The 26,454-nt window shown below is 42.0% G+C and overlaps 1 protein-coding gene across 9 annotated transcripts in view; it reads left to right on the top strand.

The window, feature by feature from the left end:
- Positions 1 to 26,454, top strand: part of MAD1L1 (mitotic arrest deficient 1 like 1) — a 635,972-nt gene that overhangs the window by 220,055 nt on the left and 389,463 nt on the right. For all 9 annotated transcript variants that reach the window (XR_014785506.1, XR_014785504.1, XR_014785505.1 and 6 more), the window contains one exon: positions 24,477 to 24,617. Coding sequence is in view for 6 of the 9 variants with exons in the window: in XM_084818232.1 (XP_084674358.1) it covers positions 24,477 to 24,617 (141 nt within the window). In the remaining 3 variants the exon portion in view is untranslated. The remainder of the gene's footprint in view (positions 1 to 24,476; positions 24,618 to 26,454) is intronic.

Genomic DNA, 26,454 nt, shown 5'->3' with positions numbered 1-26,454 from the left:
GAAAAAGACTTCTAAAGCATGTTGTTTTTAATATGGATTTTGAATTTCCAAAAAAATCTAAGATCCATATTTCCAACAAGTTACACTTCTTTCCCATTTGTACCCTTATAACAAACATGTTAAGAGTTGTTATATTTATTTTGCAAAACCTGGATTTTTAAAAAAGATACCTAAATATCATGGCCACCTGAAAAGACACACATCCATGAGCGTGCGTGCGCACACGTGCACACGTGCACATCACCCACCTTACCCTTCTCAGAGCCATTCTACACATGACAGTTCATCTAAATACAAACCTGGAATGCAAAAAATTTATAGATGAATACACACAGTATTTAATAAAATAGAACCTTAATTAGGATGGCAATCTTGTCTTCTGTATGAAGACCTGTTTCTGTAAATCACTTAGAAATTTATGTAATATAAGCAATTTGTAAATATTGTTAAATAGTAAATCAAACTTACATTTTATTTTATTTTAAAAACTGTTTATCAATCCTATAAACCAGTCATATAGTAGTGGTAAAGGGTATTGGACTGAATCCTAAAGTTCATTCAGAACATGTCTCCTTATAACTCTTGCCTTTTAAAAAAATCTGTAAATCCGGTCTGGAATTTTGACTATGCTAGGGCACTAGAGTCCTCTAGAAAGTTAAGGTGTTTACATCTATTGTATTTCAGTGGAGATATTCCGATACCCCTGGGTTTCAGAATTTATGTAGTGTTTATCGTTTCCCCCCATCCCCTGCCATCACTACCTCTTTGGATTTGTGCCATCCCTGTGCTACATGACTAGTAAATGCATCTGACAGATCCTATGAGCTTCCTTGTCTATCCTGCTGAGCCTGAGAAAAGTAGGATCAATACTATTCTAAATGTTGCTGTCAGAGCCCTGAATGTTTGGCCAGCAGTGGGCCACTTTACTCAGAGCACCTCATTGTCTGTAATTTTGAAATTGCGGGGGAGTAGCTAGTTGAAGCCAAGAGGATTTCTTTGGAGTAAATGATCTGAAGCTAGAGCATGTGTGCATATCTCTCACTGCAGATCCTTCTTGCATCTTACTGCAGTGTGTTAAAGAAGTGCAAATGGATGGATGGTGCAAGGGGAATGAAGCCAACATGTTTTTGTCAAATAACAGGGCAGTAATGTCCTCTCCAGTATAGCTTTCAGTTTATTATAGCGTATTCAAGAGGAGGGGAGGATTGGTCTCTTGCTGCTTCTGTTGAAAAATCGTCACTCTTTGGTTTGCTTGGTACAAAGACGAACATGGTGCTTTTAAACCTGGTAGACATTGTTAACTTGGACTTCCAAAAGGCTTTTGACAGAGTCCCTCACCAAAGCCTCCTGAGCAAATGTAGCAGTCATCGAATAAGAGGAGAGGTCCTCTTATGAATCAGTAACTGGTTAAAGAACCAGAAGCAGGAATAAATTGTAAATTCTTCCAATGGAGGAATGTAAACAGGGATCTGCATTGGGACTAGCACTTTTCAAGTTTTTCATAAATGATCTGGAATTAGGAGTGAGGAGCGAAGTGGCCAAGTTTGTGGATGACACCAAATAGGGTGGTTAAAACAAAATAGGATTGTGAAGAACTCGAAAAGGATCTCACCAAGCTGGGAGAATGGGCTTCAAAATGGCCAATGTGATTCAGTGTAAGGAAGTGTAAAGTGATGCACACTGGAGCAAAAAATCCCAGTTTCAAGTATAAGATGATGGGATCAGAGCTTGCAGTGACTGACAAAGAATTATATCATGGGGTTGTGGTGGACAGCTCAATGAAGATGTCAACCCAGTGTGCAGCTGCTGTGAAAAAGGCAAATTCCATGTTAGGCATAATTAGAAAAGGAATTGAAAATAAAACTGTCAAGATCATACTCCCCTTATACACATCTCTGATGTGACCACACTTGTAGAATACTGTGTACAGTTCTGGACACTGCACCTAAAAAAGGACATTGTAGAGTTGGAAAAATGCAGAACAGGGCAACTGAAATGATCAAGGGGTGGAGCAATTCTGCTATGAGGAAAGGTTACAACATCTGGGATTGTTTAGCTTAGAAAAAAGGCAAGAGAGGAGAGACATGACAGAGGTGTACAAAATTATGCATGTTGTGGAGAAAGTGGATTTTTTTTCTCCTCTCCCATAATACTAGAACCCAGTGGGGGCATCCTATGAAGCTGATTGGTGGGAGATTCAGGACAGATAAAAGGAAGGTCTTCTCCACACAGCGCACAGCTAAACTATGGAATTCGCCACCATAAGATGTAGCGATGGCCACCAATTTGGATGGCTTTAAAAGGGGGTTAGACAAATTCATGGAGGAGAAGGCTATCAGTGGCTACTAATCCTGATGGCTATATTCTGTCTCTGGTATCATAGACAGTATGCCGATGTACACCAGTTGCTGGAGGACATGGGTGGTAGGGGGCTTTTGCACTCATGTACTACTGGTGTGTTTCCCATGGGCAGCTGGTTGGCCAGTGTGTTTCTAGTCGAGAATGTTGGACTAGATGGACCCTTGATCTGATCCAGCAAGGCTCTTATGTTCTTAAATCACACATATTTCTCTGTATTTCTTGTTTGGGAAATAAATTCTGAAAGTCTTGATAGTTCATTTAGAACCTGTTTATTTACCCACATGTGGCTGTGAAGCAGATGTTTTGCCACAGGCAAGCTCTCTGTTTCCACATGGCATTGCATGAGTTCTGGTTATGTCTTGGGCTCTGATATGCATCCACATTTCACAGCCAGGAAAAAAAAGGTACAGAGCGTGAAGCTCCTTTTTAAAAATACATTTTTGGCAGTCTTCTAATCCTCTGCTCTGCAATTGGGACAGAAAGCCTTCATTAACAATGATCCTTGTTTACAACATTCAAATTTATTTATATCATTCTGTTTATTATTTTGCTTTCTATAACATTTAAAAATGGTTTATAGTGTTCCTGTTGTGGCATATTTGGTAGAACAGGGATAGATCAAAGTGTCAAGCTTGAACTATGCATACCTTATGGACTACTTTCTTCCCTGTGATCTAATATCTGGGTTCATTTGATAGCAAAGACTTTATCAATTCAGGTAGGGTTCCCATTTCAATGACAGCTGGGTGTGTGTGAAGGAAAGATTCTTAGCAAGGTTTAGGGACAAACTCTTGGATATGTTGAAAACTTGCAAAGAAGAACTGTTTTCAAGAGTGCTGTAGCTACTTTTTTATACCTCAAAATCACTATAGTAATGCTGTTGTCAACACAAGTCAAGCAGTCACTTAGGATTTGTGCTTCTGCCATATATAACCTAAATTGAGGCCACTTTAAACTGTTTAAGAGAATGGTGCTGAGAAATTTGTCTGATTTTGACCCTGAATTGAATCCAACCTTGGATTAAAATTTATGAATGTGTGTGTTAAAATATGTCCATGATATTTTAAACTGCTCTGAATCAAAAGGGAATTTTATTTCCCTTATATATTGAAATAAATATAAAGGTTGGGCAATAAATTCTTGGTCTGTTATCAGGCAAGTGTGATTATGGGAGTAGACTTAAATTTGTTCTGATTTTCTCTCCCCTCCATTTTCTTTCTTTCTTTGTAATTTTATCGTTAACAGAGTTAATATTGACTCTCCAGGATTCATGAACCTATAGAGGTGGGTGCTCCAGGAATCCTGTTACGGAGGTTTTGTGCAACCCAGTGTCAGTAATTAACTTCCAAATGCCTGTGTCACTTGAAATGAAGTTGCATTGGAAAATGGCCATGCTAAACCACCGAGTAGCAGCACTTACCTTGTTTTATGTTGTTTTGCTTCCAGATGGAAGCTTCTGAAAGGGGGTTGGGGGGTGTCAGTTGCCCTACATGCAGGCCACACAGATTGTGATTATCTCCGTTTCGATTCCTATATAGCCCAAGTTACAAACCAGAGACTAGCAGGGTCAGAAGAACATTATGTTGCGTTGTATTTCTTTCCACCTCATTTCCAGTCTAGGGGAAAGCTGCGAACCTGCATTCAGTGGTTTAATTTCTGGTTCTTGTTAGGGGAAGTGAAGACATTTTGCCTTCTTGGAGAGGAAGGGTTCTTTTCCTTTCTACCCATACTGTTGCATGATGCAAAATTGGTCCAACGTAGTAGCAATCCCCAGTGGTTAGAACAGAACTGATGGGTTCCAGTTTTATGCCAACTCAGAGGATTTCTTCGATAAACATCTTCAACTAGTGAATTAGGAGCTAGAGTTGCTCATAATGAATGTTTCATTGAATGTTTACCTTTTCAGTCAGTATCTGAATACACAACCAGCAAGGGAGATCTTTTGAGAGTAGCCCAGGGGCTGCAGAGTTGTCCTTTTAGCACCTTTTTTTTTTTAGTTGAAGTGTGAAAGAACATCTGGTTGTCATGAATGCTTTGGAGCTCCCTGGAGGGGAGGCTTTGTCATCTTGTCTGCAACAGAGAGGACATTTCTTCATAGAAATACCTAGGGAGGCGGTGAGCTCTCCCACACTGGAGGCATTCAAGATGAGGCTGGACAGCCATCTGTGGGGAATGCTCCGACTTGGATTCCTGCATTGAGCAAGGGGTTGAACTCCATCTTGTAGGCCCCTTCCAACCCTACTATTCTATGAATCTCTGAATCTCTGAATTCTATAGCCCTGTTCACGTGTTCAAAGATCACCTGTAGGGCTATATATAAGCATTTCTGGACTCGGGGAGGATTTGAAGCATGTGCTTAGAAATTCACTTCAGGCCTTTGCACATTTTGGATTTTTTTGTGCAACTATCATGTTCAGTAGCTGTTGGTTTTGTGCAATTTTCCTTTTTGCAGAAAGCAAGCATTGATCAGAAACACAAGTACAAATTGAGTAGAGATGAGCAGTGAGCTGATGTGTTGTGTTGATTGCGAGCCTTCGCAATCAACACCACAGAGAGACAAAACTTCAGGCTAATACAACTTTATTTTGCTAGATATGAGCCTCTCTACAAATGCAGATTCAAGGAAACTCTCAGACTGCCTTAGGCCCTAAACAACTAATCTGTGATCTCTAATCAGGGAAGATGAACCAGAGGGTAGTGAAGTTGCTGGCTGTTTGCCGTGAACCTCTTTGCAGTGATGCCCCTCCTTTTAGGTGTTATGTTATGTTATGTTATGTTAGCTATCCTGGTGGAGCATCTAAGCCCTGTCCCTAACTTTTCCCACTTTGCTTTGCGATGCACCTAGCGTCTCTCAAGTCATGCCTCTCTTCCTCCTTGGAAATTTGAGTTCCCATGGTGGAGGGAGGGGGCAATGACTCTGCCTGGGCCATCTGATTGTCAAGGCCTTTGGAGGAATCTCTCCCAGCATTTGGGAGCTCTAGGGAAGGTCCATCTCCCAGGCTCTAATATAGCTATTCTGACTCTGATTCAGAATTGGAGCTGTCAGACATCTCAAGGGGCTTAGACTCATCCCTGACACCTTCCCTCATGTTCAGGCTTGTGCATAGACACTCTGTATTTACGTTGATCACTTACTCCCAATTTCTCCTCTGATTTTTTGTTGCAAGTGAGACAGATATCTCAATCTAATGTAGTCTCCGCAGTGATCATCTGGCATTCAGGAACATCTGTTAGATATGAATTTGTTTCATCTAACTTAGTACCAAATAAACATTTATTTAATTTAGCTGAATGCAGAATAAAAGAAAACAGTGATCAGAAGTGTTTATTATTTTGCATTATGTTTTTAATTTTAAAAAGGTTTGAATGCTTTGTTTCTACACTTTTCATTGTACTGCCCTGAAGGATTCATGCAAACAGGGTTCTTTTTTCTTCTTCATTGATTTTTGTACTTACTTTAACAAAGCCACTTCAATATTGCTTCACACTGGCTCGTGATGGGTACCGGCACTCTTATTGGGAAAACTTGACCATAGATGTAGAGGGTTCATCTGGCCGGATTTTCTATGAACTGTCGCAGTGCTAAGCAATTGGCTGTTTTTATATTGGCATGTCTTGACGTATGCAAATCAGTGTAAATTTGTGATTTTTCCCTGTCTTAGGACAATTTGTAGCCTGCGCAGTGTTGCGTATACAAAATTGATTTAATGCTAAGACCTTTGGTGTCATTGAAACCATTATTTGCATGGCATTTAACAGTGAGGAAATCTTGTTGGTGTATGAGTGGCTGTCGCATCCTAGTTTCAATTGCTGAAGAGATTTCTCCACATTTTCCCCACCACCAGCTTTTTCATATTGAAAACATATATGCTGTGCATTCCAGAGGGAACATCAAAGGTGAAATGTGATGAGAAAGCAGTACAAATGACCAACTTGTAGTTCCCTTCGGCTATTGGGCTATTATTCTTGTGTGAATAATAAGTTGCATATGTAACTCCATAGGTACAAACTGGGTTTCTGAAGTTGTTTCAGGTACCGCATTTACCTCATGGCTGTTGGTAGGCACTGTGAGATAAATGTAATAATCCTTTCACATTTAGCTTTCGGGAGTCTATTGACCTCAGGAAGTATACATTGGTCTTAATGGCTGGCAGCACATCAGATGTTGACAACCTCTTTAAAAATTCTTCGCTCTGTTTTGGTGCTTGGAAACATCTCCCATCTACAGAACGTCTGAACAATTCCATAAATTATGGTAATATTGGTGACAGTGAACCTCATGGTGGGAGTTGTTACTTATACTTGATATTTATATAGCACTGTAGACTGTTCTGAGCACTTCACATACGCTAGCTCATAAATTACTAGCTTTGCATTCTTATTAAACATCAGCTAAATCTAGATTTGAACTGATAGCACATTCCCATCAGAACATTGGATGGCATTAGATACTTTTGCCCTGGAATAAATGTCAGTTGAGATTTTGATTTCATTGCCTATTCAGTAAGGATATATCTGATCATTAGCTGTTACATACATACATACATACATACATATATATATTGGAATTGTATACATCACATCTCAAGGTTCTTCTGCCTTCCTTACTGCTTTCTATGTGTGGAAGCCCTTTTCCTACAGGTGCCTAGAAAATGTAAGTGCTGTCACTCATCATCACAGAATCATAGAATAGTAGGGTTGGAAGGGGCCTACAAGGCCATCGAGTCCAACCCCCTGCTTAATGCAGGAATCCAAGTCAGAGCATCCCTGACAAATGGCTGTCCAGCCTCGTCTTGAAGGCCTCCAGTGTGGGAGAGCCCACCACCTCCCCAGGTCATTGGTTCCATTGTCGTATTGCTCTTACAGTCAGGAAGTTTTCCCTGATGTTCAGCCGAAATCTGGCTTCCTGTAACTTGAGCCCATTATTCTGTGTCCTGCACTCTGGGATGATCAAGAAGAGATCCTGGCCTCCTTCTCTGTGACAACCTTTCAAGTACTTGAAGAGTGCTATCATGTCTCCCCTCCGCCTTCTCTTCTCAAGGCTAAACATGCCCAGTTCTTTCAGTCTCTCTTCATAGGGCTTTGTTTCCAGTCCCTTGATCATCTTTGTTGCCCTCCTCTGAACCCTCTCCAGTTTGTCTGCATCCTTCTTAAAGTGTGGTGCCCAGAACTGGACACAGTACTCCAGATGAGGCCTAACCAGTGCTGAGTAGAGGGGAACTAGTACTTCCCGGGATTTGGAAGCGATGCTTCTATGAATGCAGCCCAAAAGAGCATTGGCCTTTTTTGCAGCCACATCACATTGTTGGCTCATATTCAGCTTGTGATCGACAACAATTCCAAGATCCTTCTCGCTTGTAGTGTGGTTGAGCCACGTATCCCCCTCTTGTAACTGTGCATTTGGTTTCTTTTTCCTAGGTGCAGAACTTGGCATTTATCCTTATGAAATGGCATTCTGTTGTTTTCTGCCCAGCACTCCAGTCTATCCAGATCACTTTGAATTTTGTTTCTGTCTTCCAAAGTATTAGCTATCCGGCCCAATTTTGTGTCATCTGCAAATTTGATCAGCATTCCCCGCACCTCCTCCTCCAAAATGAAAATGTTGAAGAGCACTGGGCCCAGGACTGAGCCCTGCGGTACCCCACTCGTTACCTCTCCCCAGTTTGAGAAGGTCCCATTGATAAGCACTCTTTGAGTCCGATTCTGTAGCCAACTGTGGATCCACCGCATCGTTGTTTCATCTAGCCCACTTTGAGCTAGTTTGCTCATCAGGAGATCATGGGGCACTTTGTCAAAAGCTTTGCTGAAGTCGAGGTATATGATGTCTACAGCATTCCCACGGTCTACAAGGGAGGTGACTTGATCCAAAAATGAGATCAGATTTGTCTGGCAGGACTTGTTTTTGACAAATCCATGTTGGCTTCGAGTAATCATGGCATTGTTGTCAAGGTGCTTCCAGATGGATTCCTTTATCATCTGCTCCAGAATTTCCCCAGGGATTGATGTCAGACTGACTGGTCTGTAGTTCCCAGGTTCCTGGCATCCTATCTAGTGATTTCTGCAAATTAATCTCAGCTAGTGCAGTAGCAAGTTTTTTTTTTTGCCTTGTTTCTTCTCTGTCTTTATAAAAGTTGTGCTAAGCCCAATTGGAATGGAGTCAAAAATTATCTGAGGTAAGCAATTATTATCTCTCTCTTCCTCACAATATGTATTTACTTGCAACATTCTTCCCAAATGACTCTGTGAATCATTCCTTCTCTGGTCAGGTCTTATCAAAGCGTGATTCAGTTAATATCCTTGGACCTTGAAAATCCTTTTGTTATTCTGATCTAGGGGCTGTTCTCAGAGCAACCATATAATAACTAGCAGCGCGGAAGATACTTTTTCCTTTGAGCTTACATATCTGAGGGAAGGATTGATGTGTGGGTTTCACTCCTTTAAAAGCAACACACGCACACACTAATCCATTGTGAGACATCATAGTCTCCTCTTCTTATGTCTGTGTCCTCTTTTTTAAAAATGGTAGGGTTCCTTCCCTGTACCGTATCTTTTTTTTCACCTGGTTTCTGCTTTGTCACAGGAGTTTTGCCTTGTCTTGTGCCCTCTTAGTTTTACAGCAGCATGATTGCTTCTTCCTTAAGGCAGTGTCTTAAGTGTCCCCACCTCAATTTCCCACAAGAGGCCTTTTGATCTCGAAATCAGGGAGGATTATTTTCTGAACCCAGCCTAAAGGTGGCAGTCATGGAAATCAATTAAAGCAGGGGGCTGTGACAGAAACAAGCTCCCACCCTCAACCACCAGTACAGTCCTGTATGGTTCACATAAAGGGCCAATGTCTTTGATAGGAATAAAGGTCTGGATAGCTCATCACTAATGGAAGGGGGTGGTCACCTCAGACCTTCCTTCTGAGTGGTGTTTGGAACTCAGGGCAGCAGTAGCCTGCAACTTCCTTTTCATAGCATCATAGAATAGTAGGGTTGGAAGGGGCCTACAAGGCCATCGAGTCCAACCCCCTGCTCAGTGCAGGAATCCAAGTCAGAGCATCCCCGACAGATAAATATTTTCAATATTCCTTCATTAGCCTGGATCTCCCCTTGACTCTTTAGGAACATAGAATTTGCCTTATACTGAGTCAGAACATCAGTCTATCTAGCCCAGTATTGTCAAAGCTGATTTGCAACAGCTCTCCAGGATTTCAGGGAGGACGTTTTTTCAGCTCTACCTGGAGAGGCTGGGGATGGGTTGGGAACTTTCTCAGTCTCCTTCTTTTGGGAAGTCATGGAGAATCCCTTTCTCTCCTGAAACTTCAGTACTGCCAAGCAGTGCTCCAGACCTCCCATGTTAGGAAGGCGTTTGGTATGTGATTTCAGCTTGCTATTTTTCATCTCTCTGGTTTTGAATATTTTGATTGCTGTTGCATTGTAATTTTCTGCTGCTGCTTTTAATGTTTAGTGTTTATATCACAACTTAAATGATTTAATTGTTAATGTTTTATTTAAAAATATTATTAATATTTTTGTTGTTGGCCACCTTGCACACCTAGGAAGGTATACTTGATGTAAAATAAATAAAATGCAATACAATAAAGAAGGGCAACCACTGTTTGGTGCAGAAGCCCTGGAAACCACTTTCAGAGGCTGAGCTGGCACAACAGAGGGCTAAAGCACTTCTGCTGCTGGAAGTGCTCAATGCTCAAGCAACACAGCAGGCTTTCACGTATGTAAACAAAGCCTACATATAGCTAGGCAGACAGTCAACACCAGATGGGATGGAGATTGCTGCTCATTTATACTCTGAAGGCTTTGTTCACACAAAACCGTAGAGCTCATGCAACCATTTCACAGCCTGGACAGTTGCTAAGGCCCCTGTTCCTCTATGTACAAGAAATAACTCTTCAAAAGTTTCACTTCCCAGTATCTATGCAGAGTGGTGCTCATCAGGATTTTAAAAATTGCTTCTGCTTATGTTCAGTTTTGGGTAGATAATAGCACCTGTCTCGTTCAGTTTCTTGATCTTCTTCCACAGAAGGTTATTTATGTATTATTGCAGTTATTATTACATTTCTATACCACTCAATAGCCGAAGGTCTCTGGGCGGTTCACAAAAATTAAAACCACGAAGTACAGCATAAAAGCAATGTAACACATACAGGCTTAAAACTACAGTATAAAAATACAACCAGAATAAAACCTAGTTGTTGTTGTTCAGTCGTTAAGTCGCGTCCGGCTCTTTGTGACCCCATGGACCATACCGCCCCAGGCCTTCCTGTCCTGCGCTCTCTCCCGGAGCATGCTCAAGTCCATATTCTTTGCATCAGTTATGCTATCTAGCCATCTCATCCTCTGCCGTCCCCTTCTCCTTTTGCCTTCAGTCTTTCCCAGCATCAGGGTCTTTTCCAGAGAGTTTTCTCTTCGCATTAGGTGGCCAAAATATTTGAGCTTCAGCTTCAGTATCTGTCCTTCTAATGAGCACTCAGGGTTGATTTCCTTTAGGATTGACTGATTTGACCTCCTTGCAGTCCAGGGGACTCGTAAGAGTCTTCTCCAGCATCACAGTTCGAAAGCATCAATTCTTCGGCGCTCAGCCTTCCTTATAGTCCAGCTCTCACAGCCATACGTTACTACTGGGAAAACCATAGCTTTCCATAGCATCTAAACCATAGATTAGACGGACCTTTGTCAGCAAGGCGCTGTCTCTGCTTCTTCCTATGCTGTCTAGGTTTGCCATAGCTTTCCTCCCAAGGAGCAAGCGTCTTTTAATTTCATGGCTACAGTCACCGTCTGTGGTGATCTTGGAGCCCAAGAAAATAAAATCTGTCACTGCTTCCATTTCTTCCCCTTCTATATGCCAGGAAGTGATGGGGCCAGATGCCATGATCTTCGTTTTCTTAATGTTGAGTTTCAAACCAGCTTTTGCACTCTCCTCTTTCACCCTCAACAAGAGGCTCTTTAGATCCTCTTCGCTTTCTGCCATTAGGGTGGTATCATCTGCGTATCTGAGGTTGTTGATAATTCTCCTGGCAATCTTAATTCCGACCTGTGATTCATCCAGCCCAGCGTTTCTCATGATGTACTCTGCATATAAGTTAAATAAGCAGGGCGACAATATGCAGCTTTGTTGTACTCCTTTCCCAATTTTGAACCAATCGGTTGTTCCATGTCTGGTTCTTACTGTTGCTTCTTGACCCTCGTACAGGTTTCTCAGGAGACAGGTATGGTGGTCTGGTACTCCCATCTCTTTCAGAATTTGCCACAGTTTGTTGTGAGCCACACAATCAGGCTTTAGCATAGTGATTGAAGCAGAAATAGACGTTTTTCTGGAATTCTCTTGCTTTCTCCATGATCCAGCGAATGTTGGCGATTTGATCTCTAGTTCCTCTGCCTCTTCTAAACCCAGCTTGTACTTCTGGTAGTTCTCGGTTCACACACTGCTGAAGCCTAGCTTGTAGGATTTTGAACATCACCTTGCTGGCATGTGAAATGAGCGCAATTGTACGGTAGTTTGAACACTCTTTGGCATTGCCGTTCTTTGGAACTGGAATGTAAACTGACATTTTCCAGTCTTGTGGCCACTGCTGAGTGTTCCAAATGTGTTGGCATATTGAGTGCAGCACTTTAACAGCATCATCTTTTAGGATTTTAAATAGCTCAGCTGGAATACCGTCATCTCCGCTAGCTTTGTTGTTAGTAATGCTTCCTAAGGCCCACTTGACTTCACTCTCTAGGATGTCCGGCTCAAGTTCAGTGACTGCACTATCACGGCTATCAGGGATATTAAGATCTTTCCTGTATAGTTCTTCTGTGTATTCTTTCCATCTCTTCTTAATCTCATCTGCTTCTGTTAGGTCCCTGCCTTCTTTGGCCTTTATCATGCCCGTTTTTGCACAAAACGTTCCCTTGAGATCTCCAATTTTCTTGAAGAGATCTCTAGTCTTTCCCATTCTGTTGTTTTCCTCGATTTCTTTGCATTGTTCATTTAAGAAGTCCTTCTTATCTCTCCTTGCTCTTCTCTGGAACTCTGCATTCAGTTGGATATATCTTCCCCTTTCTCCCTTGCTTTTTGCTTCCCTTCTTTCCTCAGCTACTTGTAAAGCCTCACCAGACAGCCACTTGGCCTTCTTGCATTTCTTTTTCTTTGGGATGGATTTCGTTGCTGCCTCCTGAACAGTGTTACGGACCTCCATCCATAGTTCCCCAGGCACTCTGTCTATCAGGTCTAATCCCTGAAATCTATTCCCCACCTCCACTGTATATTCATCAGGGATATGATTTAGATCATCCCTGAATGGTTTAGTGGTTTTCCCTGTGTTCTTCAATTTAAACAGAAACTTTGCAAGAAGCAGCTCATGATCTGAGCCACAGTCAGCTCCAGGTCTTGTTTTGACTGACTGTGTAGAGCTTCTCCATCTTTGGCTGCAAAGGACATAATCAATCTGATTTCGATATTGACCATCTGGTGATGTCCACGTGTAGAGTCGCCTCTTGTGCTGTTGGAAATGAGTGTTTGCTATGATCAGTGTGTTCTCTTGGCAAAACCCCATTAGCCTTTGTCCTGCTTCATTTTGTACACCAAGGCCATGCTTGCCTGTTATCCCGGTGAATTCTTGACTTCCTACTTTAGCATTCGAATCCCCTATGATGAAGAGGACATCTTTTTTTGGTGTTAGTTCTAGAAGGTGTTGTAGGTCTTCATAGAACCGATCAACCCCAGGTTCTTCGGCCTCAGTGGTTGGGGCATAGGCTTGTATTACTGTGATGTTGAATGGTTTGCCTTGGATTCGTACTGAGATCATTCTATTGTTTTTGAGATTGTACCCCAGTACTGCTTTTCCCACCCTTTTGTTGACTATGAGTGCTACTCCATTTCTTCTAAGGGATTCTTGCCCACAGTAGTAGATATGATGGTCACCTGAATTAAATTTGCCCTTGCTTGTCCATTTTAGTTCGCTGATTCCCAAGATGTCGATGTTCAATCTTGCCATCTCATGTTTGACCACCTCCAGCTTACCTTGATTCATTGACCTTACATTCCAAGTTCCTAAACAATATTGTGCTTTACAACATCGGATTTTCTTTTCACCACCAGACACATCCACAGCTGAGTGTCCTTTCGGCTTTGGCCCAGCCGCTTCACTCTTTCTGGAGCTACTTGGAAATTCCCTCTGTTCTTCCCCAGTAGTATATTGGGCACCTTCCGACCTGAGGGTCTCATCTTCCGGCTTCATATCTTTTAGCCTTGTGATATGTTCCATGGGGTTTTCTTGGCAAGAATACTGGAGTGGGTTGCCATTTCCTTCTCCAGTGGACCACATTTTGTCAGAACTCTCCACCATGACCTGTCCATCTTGGGTGGCCCTGCACGGCTCACTGAGTTACGCTAGCCCCCTCGCCAGAACAAGGCAGTGATCCATGAAGGGGATAAAACCTAGTAGCAATGCAGAAATTTAAAATACAGTAACAGATTTAAAATAGACTAGAATGCTAAATGCTAAAATGCTGGGAAAATAAGAAGGTCTTCACCTGGTGCCAGAAAGAGCACAACGTAGGCGTCAGATGAACTTCTTTAGGGTGCTCATTCTGCAGCTGGGGTGCCACAGAAGAAGAGGCCCTCTTCCTGGTAGCCACCCACCCCACTTCCTTTGGCAGGGGCTCCCAGAGAAGGACCCCTGAAGATGATCTTAGGGTCTGGGCAGGTACATATGGGAGGAGACAATCCTTGAGATAACCTGGCCTCAAGCCCTTTAGGGCTTTGAATGTTAATACAAAATCCCCAGCATCTCCAGGGGAGAGCTCAAAAAGAATCCTGCCTGAAATCACATACTGTATTGGACTCTGGCCTCATCCATCGGCTGGAGAACCGAGGCACCTCCTGCCTCCCAGGAAGAACATCATCACGGGGGGAGACCAACCTAGCCCAATACATCCGTCAGTGGTGTATTTGCTTTTCTTCCCCTTCTCCCTCCCAATCCCTTTTCCTTTTATGTCATGTCTTTTAGATTGTAAGCCTGAGGGCAGGGACTGTCTTAATATTCATCTTTATATGCCACTCTGGGAGCCTTTTTTGTCCGAAGAGTGGGGTAAAAATGCCCTAAATAAATAAATACCAGCACTTTGAGTCGAGCCCAGACATGGACTGTCAGCCAGTGCAGCTGGAAAAGTATTGGCATGATATGATCCCATTGGCCAGTCCCCGTTAACAATCTCACTGCCCTGTTTGGACCAACTGAAGTTTCCAGACTGTTTTCAAAGGCAGCCCCACGTATAACACATTGCAGTAATCCAGACAAGAGGTTATCAGAGGATGGATGACTGTAGCTAGGCTGTTTCTGTCCAGATAAGGGTGTAGTATGTATGTATGTATGTATTATATTTCTATGTATGTATTATATTTCTATACTGCCCCATAGCCAAAGCTCTCTGGGCGGTTTACAGAAGTTAAAACATTAAAACAGAATATACAAAGTTTAAAAACCATTTACATAAAAACATATGGACAACATACACAACAACACATAACTAAAACAACTTTGAACTAAAAACATTCTTTTTAATCCAAGAATAAAACACAGCTTAAAACAACACTGCTTAAAACAGTATACAAAAGTCAGCAGAACGAACAGGAGTTCTCAAAAGGGGAGGCTTGCCAGAATAATAGTGTCTTTAATGCCTGCTTAAAAACCTTCAACAACATCAGCAGGCGCATTTCAACCAGCAGGTTATTCCACAACTGAGGGGCGGCAAAGGAAAAGGTCCTCTTGCGTGTGGCTGCCAGTCTCACATTAGGCAGCCGCAGCAGATAGTTGGTATATCAGCCTAAGCAGATAAAAGGTGCTCCGTGCCACTGAGTCCACCTGTGCCTCAAGTAATAGTTCTGGGTCCAAGAGCACCCCCAAATTACAAACCTGATCCTTTAGGGGGCATGCAGCCCCCTCCAGAACAGGTTGAACATCACCTAGCCGGGAAGACAAACCACCCACTAACAGTACCTCCGTCTTGTCTGGACTGAGCCTCAGTTTATTAGCCCTCATCAAGTCCATTACCATGCCCAGGCACTGATTCAGAATAGACACTGCCCCACCTGGGTTTGTTGAGAAAGACAGAGCTGGGTGTCATCCACATATTGATAACACCTCAGCCTGCACCTCTGGATAACCTCCCCCAGTGGTTCCATGTAGATGTTGAACAGCATTGGGGACAAAATAGAGCCCTGTGGAACCCCACAATATAGTTGCCAAGGCACAGAGCAATAATCCCTCAGCACCACCTTCTAGAATCGGCCATCCAAGTAGGAGCAGAACCACTGCAGTGCAGTACTTCCAACTCCCAGCCCAGATAACCTATCCAGAAGGATACTGTGGTTGATGGTATCGAAAGCCACTGAAAGGTCCAAGAGAATCAACATGGTTGTACTCCCACTGCCCCTGTTCCAGCAAAGGTCATCCCACAGGGCAACCAGTGCCGCTTCCGTTTCATAACCAGGCCTGGAGCCTGACTGTAATGGATCTAGATAATCCGTTTCATTCAAGAGTGCCTGGAGTTGTCCTGCAACTAGCCGCTCAAGGACCTTGCCCAGGAAGGGAATGTTAGCTACTGGCCTATATTTGTTAACTAGACCCAGACTATGTTAACAAGACTTGACCAGTTGAAGATTTTACACTTGTAGTTGTACAAAGGATTGAGGGGACCTGTCATCTAGTGAAGGTGCATATTGAAAGAATGAGGGAGAGACTCAGAAGCAGTATGTAAGTGTAGGCTTTCATTCACTACAGACCCTGGAAGAAGAACAAAACTTAATGGCTGGTTTGAACATTCAGCATTGAAGGTTGCAAGATGCATTACTTCTTCTTCGTGATCTCTGTGCATGGCACATATGGGCTCTGCGCCTGCATGGAAACTTCCATAGCTGAGGAATTTTGGGCAGTTAAGAGACTATACTGGACCATTAGTTACCTGTGGACACTCCCACTCTTGGAGTGGGGGTGACAGGCTGGTGTAAGAGGGAAAGTGAAGTGTCTGAGGTGGGAGATTGTATAACGTCATGAAATTCCTGGGGAATGGTCACATAACCGTAGCTGAAAAACATTGCCTTAGAGTAAGGAACATGCCCCCCCATCATAAACTCTTTTAAGCAGTCCTTTCACATTTATGATCTAGACCAGTTGAAAATTGCTTGGAATCTTAGTAGACCACTTATTATAAGTTACGTATGTACTTTGATTTGTAGAACAAACAAACAAAAGTTTATTAACGTTTTTTCCCCAGCTCTGGCATCATTGTCAAAAACAGACCTGTATGATGAAAATCACAGGCCCGACGTCAGGCCACTGAAAAGAGCCCCTTTAACTGATAAATTTTTAGGGAGAAATTGCAAGACTGCCAGTGTCTTATTATGAAAGTCATGGCACTTGCTAGCCTATCTGATAATCTGGCTCTGGTCAAAATGGCCTCAGTCTCTGTCATCAGAAAAAATAAATTGAGTGCAGGACCAAGTAAAGAAATCCTTGACTGATCTACAGGAGCTTGTGCACCAGCAGTGGTATGTGAACCACAATTCGGGAACCTCTGATCTAGACCACTACAGAAATGCTGGAGTAAACCTCCTCTTCACGTATTATCTCCTGCAGTCTACATCAGTGTCTATTAGCCACTTCGGGCACTTTTTGAGACAAAGAGCGTACAGATGAAGTTAAATAACTATCTTCCCTTTTGCCATTTCAAATAGTTTTACAATCGAGCCTAGAATCCAGGCACTTCACTTTTCTTGTTGAAAATATCTCTTGTTTTGGCTAATTGGACTCACTAATCTGAAGGGGGGAGATGGAGGAGAAAAGTACTTCCTTGATTTCCTACTAATGAAACAGTCTATTAATATTCTCCTTAAATCATTGTTAATTAAGCAAAATGCAGATTTAATGCTAGGAATGGGACTGCTTCCACACTGTGGAACAGGCACTGGGTGGAAAGTATCATCACAATTGTACCTGCCAGAGTGGAGCTTTAGGCTTCTGTGTGTGCTGGGGAGCAAGTGAGCTGCGAGTTTGTTTTTGGATTAATAGCTGAAATTCACTCATGTGGAAATAAAGCAGATTTAACCGTGACTAGAATTTGTCATTAAAAAGTCATTATGAAAGCCGGCCAGCGTAGTTCGTTCGTCCTTCCTTTCTTTCTTTCTTTCTTTCTTTCTTTCTTTCTTTCTTTCTTTCTTTCTTTCTTTTAATGACAAAACAATCTCTCTTTTAAAAAAGGAAAGGAGAAAAACACTATATTTTTGGTTGGAAAATGGTGCAGAAGCCATAATATAATAGAACTGTGGTGAAATGAGTCAGTTTAGAGATTTATTGATCAATAAAGTAGACAATTACGGCTTGTTTATAAAAGGAAAAGTCCCTCCTTGGCCCTGCAAGCAACACTGAGACTGTAATAATGATAACTCTCACATCTTGCTTGGAACGATAAAAGTCAATAGGAAGATATAGGATTTCAATAAAATTATGACACTAGATAAACTTTACCCCAGGAACAAGTTTTCCCCGGGTATCTGATTGACTTTAGTTAGATTTGTAACTTTAATTTCGTTTCCATTGATTTTGTTTGTGTGTGTTACAACTAATTAGAAACTTGCTGTCAAATAGCACACACCTTTGAAGGGTTGAAATGTAAACCCAAGATCAGGGACAATATCCAAGAGAAGTCCAGGTGGCTGTACACATAGATACCAAACTATAATATAATATATCTATATCTATGTCTCTGTCTCTATATCTATATATTAGCCTTTATATTTTTAGTACTATAGCTTTTCTCTTCAAAGCATCAACTCTGTTTATTCCAGAAAGACATTGTATTTTCTTGGGGTGGTGTGGCATGGCATGGGAGAACTGCCTAGAAAATGCTAGTATGTCACAGAAATAAGACATTAAAAGAGGAGCTTAGCAGCAGTAGTTTATATTTATAACCAGTTATCTTTTCCATAGAAAACACAGGTAGGTGACTTGAGGTACAGTGAATCCCCACTCAGGGACATGCTAGGTCAGAAAGTCTTGGCCGCCTGTGGGTTCATACATACAAGGGAAATCCAAGGTATGCAGTAAAATACTAGCTTTTCAGAAAGAGAGAGAGAAAAAGGGAGCACTCTTTTCTGCCCCCAAACCTGAGGGGTCCAAAACATGCATGCTGCCCTCAAACCTTGGCAATGGCAACAGAGAAGAACACTTAGGTGCAAGCTTTCAGCTAGGTGTGACTGTGAGGCTGAAGGAAAACAAGTGGCCTCCTTGATCCAAACTTGCCACTCTTATCCACCATACCACAGTGGGTCTACATTCCTGATTATTATTGTCTGTATCGTTACAAGTCTCTTCTTCCTGGCTGCTTTTCAGGAAGGCCCTAGATGAATGAAGTTCTGAAATAAGTCCTATCTTGGATGCTTTGAGAGATGGCTGATTTGGTGCTTTCAGCTAATCCAGCTCTAACAGATTTGTTCACCTGATAATGTTTTGCTTTGTGCTCTGTATAGGGTGTCACCTTCTGGTTAATAGTAGCAATTCAGGATCCTTGTATGGGCCATTTTTCTCTTGAACCCAATTTTGCTTGGAGTAGTTGCAGAGAGACACCTAGAGAAGCAATTTTTGGATTGCTATATTGAGAGGCTTGGTTGGATTTTGTGAGGCTGCTGCATTGGCTGGCATGGGGTTGCACTCATAATGCTGGATCCACCTGGTTTGTCAGACCGGAAGATTGCAAAGAAGCCTTATGCAGTTGCTGATGGATAGCCCTTTTATCTGTTTGGTAGCTGATAGTAAAGACTTGTCAATTCCCCCAAATGTCAGTAAAGGGGCTGTCAAGTAGTATTTTATTTCAGATGGCAGTATATTTATTGTTCATCACAGGAGAAAATATATCTTCTGAAAATATCCTTGAAGCCTGCAAGCTTGAGATTAAAGTGCTTTTAGGCAGGGAAGGGGTTGGGAGGTGTGAGGTGCCCATACTAGGCAGGCTATGTTGACCTGTCTGTTCTCTTCATAGCTTCTTTTGTATAGATGCTTTGAAGCAAAAGGAGTAGCTGGTGATGCCAGTTCTTCTGGTCCAGTGGGAAGGCAGTTGCCTTCCCTGTTCTCCTTCATTAACTCAGTTTCTGTAGCCCAAAGCTGTCCCTTGGTTTCACCTGATGAGCCATCACCAGTCTTTCCTGTCTGACCTTTCAGTACCATGAATGTTTTGAAGAGATCCGCAGAATTTCCAGCAGGTATTCTCACCTTCCTTTTCACACCACTTTGAGTTTATATACTCTTCCTCAGCCCTCCTAGGTTATTAAGTGTTTTGACGTTTTGACAGCCTAGTTGGACACAACCTCAGAATCCAGATGTGCCATGGGTATCAGTCTGTTAGCCTTACAAGTACTATTTCTGAACTGCAGCTCTTTTCATTAAGGGTGGGGTGGAAGAGGGGGTGACAACTTCTTTTGAATTTCTGTCTTACATAGGCAAAATACATTGATAACTCCTCCTGACTGGCTTTGTCCCCCTAAGGGGAGGCTTACAGGAGAAGCGTTTCAGTGCAGTTAAGTTAGCAAACATGGACAGATTTATCTCAATAATTCATAGGACATCAGTGAGAAGAGAGAGTTCAGATCATAAAGGTCCTCTCTGAAGTTCAACAGGGTACAGTGAGGAAGCTCTCGCAGTCCAAATCACAGAGGTCTTGACAAGGGATGTTGATTTTCTCAGCTTTTTATGTAGTATTAAATTCTGCCTAGGAGCATCCATAGACGTAGGCCTGCTGTAAAGTAAGGTGAGGTGGATGCCTCAGATGGCAGTGTGGGAGGTAGATCTGGCCCATGGGGCACAATTCTCTCATGCTCAGTTTCTCTGTGCTTCATTGCAGCTTCTTCTTGAGAACGTCACTTAGATGGGAAAGGGATGTCATTTGGATTTCTTTCCTCAGGCACCAACATGTTGTGCCGATCTTGAGGATGTGTATTTGGATCTTTCTGTGCCATCCTTAGATCAGGAGCTGTTGGAATCACAGTGCTAAATAGTTGGAAGCCAGTGTTGTATAGTGGTTAGAGTAGTGGACGAGGACTGAGGAAACCTGGGTTCAAATCCCCATAGAGCCATGAAGCTCACTGGGTGAGCTTGGGCCAGTTGTCATTCTCAGAAGGGGGATGTTCTTCCTCCAAGCACATCCCCCTCCCTAGGTTGTTGTTAACAGTAAAATGGGGGAGTGGGATGTGCTTAGAAGAAGGATAAACATACTAAAATATAATATAAAGAATATATTATACACAGGGAAGCTTTATGTATAGCTGTTGTTGTGGCCTTTTCTTCTTTTTTTAGTATCAATATTTGCCCTTGCAATTTCAAAGTTTTCTTCAGCTTGCTTGAACTTGCAGTGATACAACAGACAGTACCAAAAAGCTTCCTCGGTATTTTTATGCTTGCTTTTATTCCACTGGAATTTGGCTGCTTACTTGGCTTAACCTGACTTTCCCTGTCTGTTATATATCTCCCTGATATAATGAAATGTACATCAGATAGGTTCATAGCCCTGCTAATCACGATATGTGCCTTGCACTGTTAATGAGAATCTTCTGTTTTTACAAAAAATACAATTGACATTTCATTCCCGTCCCCTCAGCCGAATTTGCTATGCATTTCCCACTTTTCTCAATTAATGCCAGATATTTGAACTGCAAGAAAAAAGATTTAGTCTAAATGCAAGGAAGAAATTGCTGATGGTACAAGCTGTTTGACTGTGGAACAGACTGCCTCAGAAGGTGGTGGTGGACTCTTCTTTGTTAAAAGTTTTTATGCAGAGGTTGGATAGCCACCAGTCAGGGATGCTGCATTAGTGGATTTCCTATATCAGCAGGAGATTGCAACAGATGACTTCTGAGGTCCTTTCCAGCTGTATGATTCTATGAGAGAGAATGCAGATGTTTTCAAGATGCTGATAATCACTAGTAAGAGGAATTAAAAAATATCTTCCTTACAAATGCAGCAGCATATCATAACAAAACATATATTGTAACTCAGAAATATGTCTGTTACTCATATTGGATGGTCCAAATGAAAACCTTCCTTATAAAGAAATGTTAGTAGCTGCACAACAAATTATACCTAAAAATTGGAAAACAAATATGGAACTTCCAATTGACAGTTTGTACAGCTATGTCTGGAATATTACTTTAGACAAAAAGCTAGCAAAACAAGTAAGTGCGACAAAATCACAAAAGGAAGCAGAACATTTTCTGGAGACAGTATCAATTATGGGAACCGAGAAGATGAAAACAGAAGACCACCAAGCACTATGGCACATTGTGGAAGGACACATTTTGGTAGCTCCACATGAATACAAACATCTTCTATGAACCACCTGAACATTATTGTGTACTTGAAATGAAATCAGCTGCAATCCCCTGTGATTTAGTGTGTTACTGTTATTAAAGTTACTGTCTTTAATGAAATGCATTTTTTTTAAAGTTCCTCACATTAGGCGTTCTAGATGAGTGGTAGAGTTGAGTCCATTTCCAGACTAGGATCCGCATGGACATACAAAATATGATTACCCAAATCATTTCACTATGACAGAACTGTATGGTGAATTGACTCTTAGTTCAGCTGAAACAACATACAAAATGGTATCCATTACCAGGATCTGAAATCTCCAGTAGCAGTAACCAGAAATAAAAATCAAATCTGGCATCCAGAACAGCTGGCAATTATCACATTTAGAGACATTGTACCATAGTTGTAAACTATACTCCCAATTATCGTGTGTGTGTGTGTACATGTACAAAGAGACTGCAGATATAAAGAATTGCAAGGAAAGGACAGTAAGCTAAACTAGGAGTGTGGAAAACAGATATGGGAGAATTCCTTCTGAACAGAACTCATTGCAATAATGTGTGGAAAGTGCATCATATTTTGGAAAGCATGGTCTTGTATTTTTTCCTTTCAATTTGAGATGGGTGAATGTCCCAAGTTACCATAGTTCTTGAGCCCTCCCCGCCGAAGAACTCGAGTAATTTTCTGATCCAGTCTGAAGGCTTCTTACCATTAGTTCCTATGAGGACTGGGAAAACACTGCTGTTAGCGGGTGGGGGTGTGAAATTGACAAAAAGGTCAGCCCTGTCTCCTTGATTTCAACCCACAACCATCTGTTTCCTGCCTGCCTAGGAATTGGCTGAGCCACTAGTTCTTACGGAGGTGTGAAAAACACTGTGGGGAATGAAATGTGGGAGAGGGGGTCCCAAACGCCTGTTGAGGACCAGTGGAAGTCAGGCCTCCTTCCCCCACCCTCTGATTTTGGCTTTCTCCCGCCCCCTCCACAATACAAACAAACGGAGCTGTTTCACTTCATTAGTATGCTTGGTGGCAGCAAACAAAAGCATGGGGTGAAATTGAGATGTGGGGGAAGGGTAGTCAACAGGGGCTGGGACACTCACTAACCTCCAGTTTTGCTCCTGCTTATCTCCCCCCCCCCCCGTTCCAATATAAGCTAATGGAGAGAAGCAGCACCACTATCTTGCTTTGGGGATGGGGAAAACATACAGGACTCTGACTCTGAGTGCTCGGGATAAGAGATTTAGAGGGTAGAATGCTCAAGTCTGGGTTGGACTCCAAGTCTTTTGAACCCCCTGAATTTGAATCCAAGCCAGGCTCAGACAAACTCTTCTGCCATCCCTGCATTCCATAGTACAGATTTGCCATCTCCCTTCCAGGGTGACGTGCCCGCCATATGGTTGAGACAGTCTTTGAGTTTCCATTTAACGTAAGAAGCAGTTCTTGGTGTGCTCCTAAGCCATAATTTCTCATTTCTGAAAGCTGCATTTGTTTTTCTGTTATATCCAAACGCATCACTTCAGGCTTTTTGCAACTGATAGGATGTGTAGCAAATATTCAGCCACAACATGATAAATGCAGGAAGAGTCCCAGAGCATATAAGTTAGATTTGCCCCCTGTGCTTCACAGTGCAAGCACGCATCTGTTCTTCCAGTCTTGCCGTGCTATCCACATGCTTTCAAAGTCTCTGAGGCCATAGCGGTCTTTAAGATTGTTCCCAAAGAGGTTGTGCCGTTGAGGAAATCGGTTTGTGCAGAACTGTTCTGTGGCGTAGAATAGTTCTGCGCTTTGTTTTCCAAGTAGTGTGTTAGAGATGGACCATTTTTATATCCATTCACTTCTTGTGTAGTGTCTTTGAATCCAGAGACTGACAGGCTCATGTATGTACCTGCTGTATTGTGTAAACATTGGAGCTGCTACACATTTTACACATGTATGCCATCACAGATGCTGAGGTTATACCATTCCGTTCCATTGCAGGCATATGTGGTGGGGAGCTGTGGAGGCCAATTTCATCTTGCCTACCACATGTTCATGCAGTGCACTGGATACCTGTAGATGCTCATTATGTGAGTGTGTACACATATTCCCTAATGTGTAAGCATCCCAAGCATAATATTAAATGGGTCTTGATTCTTAAGAATCCTTCTTTACTCGTGTGTGTGTGCGTGCGAGTGTGTGTGTGTGTGTGTATGTGTAGCTGCTGTTATTAAATTGTGCATGGGAAAGCTATAAAAACTGAATACTGTATGTTGTATAGGATGCCATGTAAATGGTGTTTTCATGTGATAAACATTGCATCTGTGTCAGTACATACTGCTCACAGTTCGCCCTGTGTTCAGGTACAGCCTCACTGGAGGCTGTGTTAGTGTTCAGTTTTGCTCTGGTTTTCAGAGTAGTGTTCTATCTTAAACCACATTTCAAAGAGTCTTCAAGAAGCTATTTCTGTTTGAGCTGGGTCTTTCCCCCTGTCATTATGTATTTGTAACATGGCAAAGGCTTTAGTGTGCATACGTTTCCCTCTATGAGCTATGTGCCTTTCTAGCTAAAGACTTCATTTAAAGCAAATGTTTTCCCCATTTCAATATTTTTGTTTAATTATTATTGTCAATGCTGGTGTCAGAGGTGTGGAAATAGAAAAGAACAGTGGGGAAACTGCCTAATCTCTCAGGAGGAAAGGAATGAAAATGCATCTTCTATGCTAACTTGAACATGCAACCTGCATGTATTGCATGGGAAGATAATTGTTTTTGTTTTCTTTTCCCCATGTCGACAGGCACGTGATGGAATGAGAGCAATCCTGGAGTCCTATGACAGCGAGCTGAACCCATCAGAGCATTCTCCACAGCTCAGCTTCCGTGTGCGGGAGGCTGAAGAAATGGTGCAGAAAGTTGAAGCACGCTGTACTGAAATGCAGGTAATGTTGAGGCACCATGCGAATGGGATGCTAATCACTTTAAGGGAGAGAAAGCAGTTGCTAGGGAAGTTGCAGCTCACCCCACCTCGCCTGGTTTGTTCCTTGTTTAAGTAGAATCTGTAATGCAACCCTAGTTCTTGACACCTTCTCAGGGCTACATCTGCCTTGATATTTAGTTTGGGGGCGGGAACGTTCTGTGGAGAAATGTGGGATGAAATGTGTCAGTGGGGAGCCACTTGTGGTCCAATGGATGGAGTACTGGACCTGGACCTTGCAGTGCTGAGTTGAGGTTTTAATTCAGCTATGCACTTCAGCAAGTCAAACTCTTGCCTTTGGTTCTTGATTTATAAACAGAAATAATAGTAACCAAGTTCTCATAGGGTGGTTGTGATGTCTGTCTGTTGCTATTTGTCATGATGGCTATATGGGTTCTTCTTGTTGAGAGGCAGTTGCTGGAGGGTAACAGTGAAAGGGGGAGGACTGTGAAGCAGGATGCTGACCTAGGTGGGCCTCTTAAAATGTCTAGTTTATAAACCATGTTAAGACATTAAAGATGTTTTAGAAACTATTTAGTTGAAATCTGCGCCAAACAGATTGGGCAGAGGGAAAGCAGAGGAATTGGAGAAATACGGCATTATCTATCTGTTGGCTTGCTTCTTTTGTAGGTGTGAGGACACAAAAGATGTATTGTGAATTGAAGCAAGTTAGTAAAAGTTTTACCCAGTCTTCCAGGGGGATGAATAGATACAGCTTCAGTTGTGCTTTGCAGTTTGCCTTTTAAAGTAACTTTGCATAGTCTTTCCCTTCATTGCATTTTTTTTAGTTCTCCCACTGTTTCTTATTAAGATGGTTTAAATACCTCTATTCACTCAGTCTCAATAAGTTGCTTCCATTGTAGCCCTCCAGGTTTCACACCTTTTTTGTTTATGGAGGGAAAAGTCTTTTTCTGTCTTCCCTGTTTTGTTACCAGTCTGTTCACCTCCTCCAAAGAAAGAATATGGAGAAATGTCTTAAAAATAAAGCATTTTAAAAATGTATTTGATTGAGTCAAGCAGCTGTTTTTTGTTAAACACAACAATGCCACGTGATAATGAGCTGTTACTGGTTGCTGACACTAAGAGAGAGAGAGAGAGACAGAGAGGAAGGAAGGAAGGAAGGAAGGAAGGAAGGAAGGAAGGAAGGGGTCTTGAATTTTGTCCCAAAAATAAAGCAGTCAGAACCTCCAATTTACCTATAGGGTGTGCTATAGGATAAATAACAGATATACAGATGATTTCTTAATCATCTTCATTCACTCTTTTGAATCAGCCCAGCTATCGTCACATTTGACTCATTTTAAAGCTCTTTGATTTCTCCACAAGACTTTGTTTTGGAGCAAACTTTACATGGAACATGACATAACTGCTGGCTTTATGTCTCTGTACTCCTTTCCTTTACCTTCTACATTTGCATTATGATAACATTAAGATTTAATTTGGTTGCTGTATTTTGTTTCATTTTCTGTCCTGTGATGGCATGAGCTACAGCCTGCACCATAAGCAGGAGGGGACGTGAATAAACCAGCTAACCCAGACCAAGGGGATATCTGTATTCCTTGGTTGTCTCCATTAAACAGCCCTTTAACCTCTGGACTTTAATTAATGATCCAGCTAACAATATATACTAGATAGTGTGATATGGTACTTGGAAACTAGGTGAATAACAAGGTCTCAGATAAAGTTTTTCCAAAACAAATTTTGCTTTATTTAAAGTTTTAATAAGGCAACAAGAAAAAATAGTTTTTGAGAAAATGCTTTTAGGGAAAACCCCCAGTTTTATAACAGTTTGAACAGTTAAC

This window comes from Heloderma suspectum, chromosome 12 (assembly GCF_057233095.1).
Source record: "Heloderma suspectum isolate Gila_16-S chromosome 12, 16-S_ref, whole genome shotgun sequence".
Lineage (NCBI taxonomy): Eukaryota > Metazoa > Chordata > Lepidosauria > Squamata > Helodermatidae > Heloderma > Heloderma suspectum.
This window is presented reverse-complemented; position numbering and strand designations above follow the sequence as displayed.